The sequence below is a fragment of the Cryptomeria japonica genome, chromosome 6 (genome assembly GCF_030272615.1).
Source record: "Cryptomeria japonica chromosome 6, Sugi_1.0, whole genome shotgun sequence".
NCBI classification, from domain to species: Eukaryota; Viridiplantae; Streptophyta; class Pinopsida; order Cupressales; family Cupressaceae; genus Cryptomeria; species Cryptomeria japonica.
Window position 1 is genome coordinate 94,610,445 of NC_081410.1, and position 7,546 is coordinate 94,617,990.

The window sequence follows — 7,546 nt, forward strand, 5'->3', positions numbered from 1 at the left end:
CCTTGATTGACTGAACTCTTGGGAGTTCTAGAGTAGATCCCTCTGCATGAAACCTCATTTATCATACGGTTGGTATTTTACAATATTGGCTCCACTTGTTCGACTCTAAATTTATAAACATCAACATCACAAAAACATACCATCAATATTGGGAGTATAAATTTTAATATTTAATTTGTTTTAAACTTATTTCATAATTTTTTATTATGTTAGTAGTTTGGTCAATGATTTTAATGACTCTTTTTGTAATGAAGGTAAAAATCTATCATAGGAACTCACAACTGCCAAAATAACTCCACCCTATCCAACACAATCCAAGCTATATCTTGCTTTGTCTTAATGGTAATTTTGATTGCATTCTTCCTAACAAGTTTGAGTGTGGTAAAGGTAAATAACAACCCTTGTGATTAAAAACCCCTTTAATTAAATATAGATGAATTAAATCAAAAATAACTTTTATTAAGCCAATAGTAATCAGTAAGCAGAGTATTTAAGTAGTGTAAATTTTGGCCACCATAATCTATGGAATGATAAGATTCTCAACCTCACTTATGGTGACAATAAATATGAATTTACATGTTGAACACATATGGGATTCTTCATATTAACTCTCTGAATATATTATATATTATTACTAATATTAGAGTGGCTCTTAGATAAACGCAATCAACAAGAGTGATTGCAAGAAATATTAGAAAATTTGTCAAGATAATCTATGGAATGGTGAGATTCTCAACCTCACTTATGGTGACAATAAATATGAATCTATATGTTGAACAGATATGGGATTCTTCATATTAACTCTCTAAATAGATTATAAATTCTTATTAATATTAGAGTGGCTCTTAGATAAAGGCTATCAACAAGAGTGATTGCAAGAAATATTAGAAAATGTGTCAAGGTTACCATGTGATCCACTCACCTCAATAGTATATTTGAATATTTTATTTTTGCAACCAATGATGAACCCTAATAGTTGTCTTTCTTTAAGGGATGCATTCTTCAAACATTTTGTTTTGGTATTTCATCTATTTGATACCTAAATTTTGGATCTTCTACCAAGGTTGCAAATTACAAATTAAGGAATCTCTCATAATTTTTGTATCTTAATGCCCATGAAAAAGGCACAACACTCATCATATATCTCTCTATATAAACCATTAATGAATAGAGCCTCCTCCGTAATGACATTGACTTGACATGTGGGATCAGTCATCACACTTGTATTAGCATGACCATTTGTCTTAGTCGGGATGAATAACAAAGTGGGCTCTCTACTACAAGGAGCATCCATAGGTGTAAAAGATATGTCATTAGTCTTTATCCTCTGGCTATGAGATGAGATTAGAGTGATAGTGCCCATATTAACATGCAAGCTACCACTCGATGCAGGGTTTGATGATGTAGAAATAAAGTTTGATGAATGTGGCAGGAAAGGATTGGTGTAGATTTGGAGCTCATTGTTAATTTTTTCAATAGACTTGTTAGGTTTCTATTTACATTCACCAATCTGGATAGCACCATTTTCTATATGATCCTAGATTATATATCTAAAACATTTACAACACTCAATGTCTTGTCCAAGTACATGATGATACTGAAAGAATTTAGAGCCATCATACCACCAAGGGTATGGTCTATTGTTGAGCAGTGGTATGATTTTAGGAAGGGTCACAAGATTATCCTTTAAAAGTTTTTGTAATATACTCAAATAAGAATCAAACAATTTAGTAAAGACTCAATTCAGTTGTGGTTCATGCGTAGATCTCTCAGTTGTCTGAGGCACAATTATGACAGTTGATGAGTGCTCAAAAATAACATTTTAATTCATAATTTATACTTAAAAACTTTGTATATTATGTTGATTGATGTGTCTATTGTTGGCATAAGACACTATTCTAATGATGCTTCAGTGAATATTAGTGATTTATGGTGCATGAGATTTCTTAGGAGTTGTCATTGATGCCAACTCAGCCTATTGATCTTATCCGGTATGGAGTTTTAGTGCGAGTCTGTCAGTGATACTCTATGTATGGTTTTGGAGAGAAGTACTGATTTTCGATGATGTTTTTTTGGTTCATGTAATCTAAGTTAAGTTAATTAAGTATGAGAAGAAGATTATCATGAAATATTATCCTCCAGTGTTGATTCTTCAACATGTTAGAACGTCCAGTATCCAGTAGAGCAGTAAAACAAGATTATCTTCATTATTGGTGATGTATCATGTGGTCTGGATTGTTTGAGGTGATCTTGGTGGTTGTCAATAAGTTCAAGGTAATTGGAATAACTTATGGGAAGCGTGTGATCATATGTTTTGATCCAGAATATTGTTTTGTGGAGATCTAAGCCGACTTGAAGCTACACATTTCATATTTTGATATTTTGTGAAGCCAACTTATGGGAGAGAAATTTTGCTAGTGTGGATATATAAGATTGACTTGGTTAATGCTTTTAGGTGTGGATATGATGTGTGAGATATTTTTGGGAGAGATTGAGCACAGTTTCACATGCGCACCTTGAATTTTGTTGATCTGGTAATCAATAACAGGGCAAAACAAAGCAGTTTATCAGGACAGTGTAGTGGATTACTTTGTGCCTAATCAGAACTGTTATTTGGCATGGTTAGATTCTTTTATTTAGTTCATTACTCATTTTAATAATTTACTATTAGCTTCTAAGGCAGTGAGCCTTCCTCCGGGTTGTAGCCCTTTTGTAATTGAGCAATGAGCTCTAAGCAGTGTGCTTGAATGTATGTGCATTCCAACTCATGTAATATTATTTTACTACTGGTCCTAGTATAATAATATTGTGGGTTCAAATCCCACCATGGTTTTTCCCTTTCTGGGTTTCCATGTAAAAAAATTGTTGTTATGGTTATGTGCGTGCTTTCTTTGTGTTTCTACATTACAGTTTCTTATTTGTGCATTCGATTGATTAAGAATCATATTAACAAATTTATAAATACTAGAACACTGATTCACCCCACCCCCCTCTTAGTGTTCATTGATTCCAACAATTGGTACCAAAGATGTGTGCCTCAGAAGAAGCCTAACAACTTTAGGAAGATCTGAAGATTGAATCTGTTGGCAACTAACACTCAATTGGTTGGTTTCACTATGTTGTCATTGATGGCAACCTAGTATCTTATTTCGGCTTCATGTTTTGGTTCACTTATGTACCGGCAGGCACTTGATCATAGACACTACACCGACACTAGCACCGACACCGGCAGGATAGAAGGATTTCTTTTGTTACCAACAATGCAGGCCAACATGGTTTAGAATATGGTTATTGGTATTGGAGGCCGACATCTCTTGAATCTGGCATCGGCAATTGTTTTTGATATTGTAATTATCTTTGTAAGCCAATATAAGGCATGATAAGTTGTATAGGGTATATAGGTCAGTTGGATTAGATAATTTTGAGATGGTAATTGTAATGATATAGAAGTGGATGCAATATCATGTGGATATGTATCAAGAAGGAGATACAAAATATATCAGAGATATTATGTATGTGAGGAGATTTATGTAAGGGTTATTCTAGTAAAGGGTTTAGAGTTTCGAACTGGAATAGATAGAGCTTAACCAGAATTGTATTCAAGCATAGAAGATGCTATCTTTTGTCATTCAATACTTCTTTAGATTGTAGTCTGGATTTATATGTAGTCAGGGAGGCTCCTTTTGTGATTGAGCAGTGTGCTCTAGGTTGTAAGCCTTCCTACAAGTGAAAACCCCTTATATGTTGTAATATCTCTTCATATGGCTAGTGAATTGATATTGTGGGTTACAAATCCCACCATGGTTTTTCCTCTTTGAGGTTTTCAATGTATAATTATGTGTGTTATGGTTCTCATTTATGTGATTGGCTTATTGGTTTCTTTACTGTATGTATCAGTATACTGGTTGGTGTATGCATGTTTTAATAAGGCTAAAATTGATCTTTCCAGTATAACACTGATTCACACCCCCCCCCCCTCTCAGTGTTATTGGAATAGAATCAATGGACTCCAGTTTGCAGACACAGCTTGTTGTGGCACTTGAAGATCTTGATGTAGCAATGAAGGAAAAGAGTAGCATGAAAAGAAATATGAATGTAGATGAAGACTTCATTGAAACCCTAAATGATCAAATAAACACTTCTTGGGAAAAGAGAAAGGAGATGATGGACAAGTTGAAGGAATAAGAAGAACAAAGCACTGATAATCAAATTCTACAAGAAAAGATAGATGAATGTGAGAAGCTAGCTAGGGAGAATGAAGTTTTGAAGAATGAGATGCAATCTATTGTTATGAAGTTGACTAAGGAGATTGAAGACTGAAAGAAGAATGAAGAAAGATTGACTCAATATTTGAAGGATGGATCTGATGAATGTTATAGATTGACATATGAGAATGGTTAGTTGAAGATTGAATTGGTGAAAACAAAGAATGATGGGCAAGAACTTGAAAGACAAATTATAATTCTGAGAGATGAGCTAATTACTGCTAACGAGTACAAAGAGAAGTTCAAAGCTAGTTCAACCTAGTTGGATGAGATGTGGATAGTTAGAGACATGGGAAAGACACAAGAGGACTTGGATATGAGAAAGGAGAATCCTTCGATTCTTGACAAAGAAATGCAAAATCAAATAATCAACAGAGCAAGAAACCTCCGGTAAGACAACCTAATGCCTATAAATTCAATGGTAGATGTTTTACTTGCAATAAATTTGGTCATATGGAAAATCAATGTAGAAGTAGGATGAATAATGAGATGATGAATAATGTGATGAATAATAGTCCTACCTTTACCAATCAATGTTTCAAATGCAACAATTTTGGACATAAGTCAAATATGTATAGAATGATGATCAATTTCCAGAATAAGAGATGTTTTGTGTATTGTATGTTTGAACATATATCTAACCAATTCAAGATGAGACTGAATCAGATGAACTTTAGGCCTATGTAAAGAAATGTCATATGTCATGCATATAAAAAAGTAAGGCATATTGCAAGACAGTGCAGAAGCAAGAATGCACCGGTAAACAAGAACAAATCTAATGAGAGAGGAAAAGAAAAGGTAGATGAAATCAAAGATCAGCATAAGAAAATGTGGGTAAAGAAGGAAGATTCTAATGTGTCAAATGGCTCCACACCTAAATCCGGTGATGGAACCTCATCTAATAACTAGGGCTTTTTGGCCTTAGGGGGAGTTTTTCATGCATATCAATAGATCCCCCTTGCAAGATCTGTAACCAGTTCTGGAAGGTTGTAGAATATTTAGATCGAGCATGCAGTTGATATCCAAAAGATTTTGTAGTAGTTTGGCAATACGGTGAAAGAAATAATAAAAAATAGTGTAATTGAAACCTTTAGGCTGAGCATTTATTACAACCTAGAAATTAGGTTAAAAGAGCATTTTGAAGGTTTATTTCTCACAATGCAAATGAGAGAAAAGAGAAGAGTTGAAGAGTGAAAGAGATTTGACAGCAAAACCCAGCTTGAAACGATCATTTGGTAATTTCCTGCACCCGATTTTGAATCAAAGAGGTATGTATCCATTCATGAGCTATCATTTAAAACAATAGAATCATCATCACATCTGCATCCAAAATTTCTACCCCTCTAGTTGTCGATATTTTTGAGAGGGAAAGGCCCTTTTTCAAGAGACATCCTTTCAAATTAGTTGAAGATGGTCTAGAAGGAGTGTTTTCTTTAATTTTGTACAACATTCTTCACAATGAAGATATAAGGGCATACATTCACTGTGATATTGAGGAACTTGGAAATGTAGACGTGCTTACACTCTATAACAAGCATATGGCAGATAGTCTTGGCAATCTGAAGCCGGAAAACTAGATTGTTCACGACAAGGGCTTCACTCAATTTGTTCATTTTAGAATATTCAATGAAGTAGAATGGGTTTAGTACATTCTTAGTAGGGTTCATGATGAATTCATTTGGCTGGAAAAACCGTATAAGATTACAAAGTAGGCCATTTAGGCAGTCACATGCTTGAGTAAAACCGATGAAATCCCGAGCCTGAGGAAAGTGCAGAATACCATTGTGGTAGTTGTTACCAGTTCCCAATATGACAACCAGTTAATGACAATCAGTGATATAGTTGAGCATGATGTGAGATTCACCTCAATGGTGGTGGGCTATAAAGTATATCAATCCAGTAGGAAGAACTCAGTCTTTGGTACAACAATATTCACTACATAATAGATGTTGAAGGAGAATAAAAGGTGTGATTTTTGTTTTGTGCTTCTCAGTGAACTATTGAGTAACTTGAAGAAAATAAAACAAGACAAGAAACATACTTTCAATTTTGGATCCTTAATTGTGTACTTATCTCTATATTTCATAAATGAGATCCCTTGTATTGGTAAAGTCTAATGGGCTTATGAAAAACCAATGGCGATGCAAATTAAGAAAGGGTTGATGGGTATAAGTGATGCTAAAATGAGAATATCTACCTTATGGGGCTATTTCAAGAACTTTCAAGCCTCTATGAAAGCGAGAGAAAGAATTCCCAAGGATATAGTTGATAAATATGAGAAGACAATTTGTTTCATGGTTGATAAGGATCAATGCCACATGGAGGTTTTTGAGTTGAGAACAACCTAGTAAGAACGAAGAAAGATTTGGAACTTTCCAAGAAAAGGACTAAGCTTGCATAGGAAATTCACTAAGTCTAGAAGGAAGAGGAATGTGAGAAAGGAGGTAGAGGAACTTGCAGAGAAAATGGGTATTACCCGAGAAGCAGTGCAGGAGGCAAGGGAGAAAAATATTTTGAAGGAGGAAGATGTGGTGAAGCCACAAGCTAAACCATCTCCTCCAAAGAATCCCAAGGCCAAGCCTAGAAAATTAGCACCTACCTCCACTATGCAAAAGCTAGTACCTCCACCTAAGTCTAAACCTGCAGCATCTATCGATGGAGCAAAGATAAGGAAGAAGGAGAAGTCCACAAGACAATATATTGAAACAAAAGAAGAAACAAAGTTGGATGAAGATCATGTAAGGCAAGTAAAGAAGACTGCTACCCATGAAATGGTAGTCTGGAAGCCTACATCCAGATATGCTCCTCCTGCTAAGAAAGCTAAGTCTCAAGGAGAGCCATCCGAAAAGGTTAAAGTTGACAAGAAGGAGAAATCTGAAATAGATGAAGCTCTCAAGTGCGATAAGATTGAAAGTCCATATGAAATTGGGCCCCCATTGACTTTGTAGTAGATAATTGATGAGATTTTCAAGGATGGTAATTTAAAAAATGTCTCTGTATATTATAATATTTTTGAGGATAAAGACCAGCGGGCAGTAGAAGAAGCAATTGTAAAATATATGGATAAATTTGTAAGGTCTTTATAGAATTATCATCTATAATTCCCAAGAGCTTGTATGACATCTTGGATGCTCGGAGACACGCCACCAATATAGAAGATGAAAGGTTGAAAGAAATTACACTAGTAAAGCTATGTTCGAAAATAACTAGAGAAGAAATACCTAAGATTTTGGGACTTGCAAAGGAAAACTTTTGAAGAAAGCATGGAGTGAATAAAATAA

General features: G+C 34.8%; 1 protein-coding gene across 1 annotated transcript; it reads left to right on the forward strand.

The window, feature by feature from the left end:
* Positions 1–6,730: 6,730 nt before the first annotated feature.
* On the forward strand, positions 6,731–7,213 carry LOC131039713 (histone H1-like). The gene has a single exon (XM_057972551.1). It carries the CDS (start codon positions 6,731–6,733, stop codon positions 7,211–7,213), a length of 483 nt encoding a protein of 160 aa, XP_057828534.1.
* Positions 7,214–7,546: the final 333 nt, after the last annotated feature.

Excerpts from the sequence above, each read along its gene's own strand:
- LOC131039713 (XM_057972551.1), top strand. The coding sequence starts at position 6,731 with ATGGGTATTACCCGAGAAGCAGTGCAGGAGGCAAGGGAGAAAAATATT.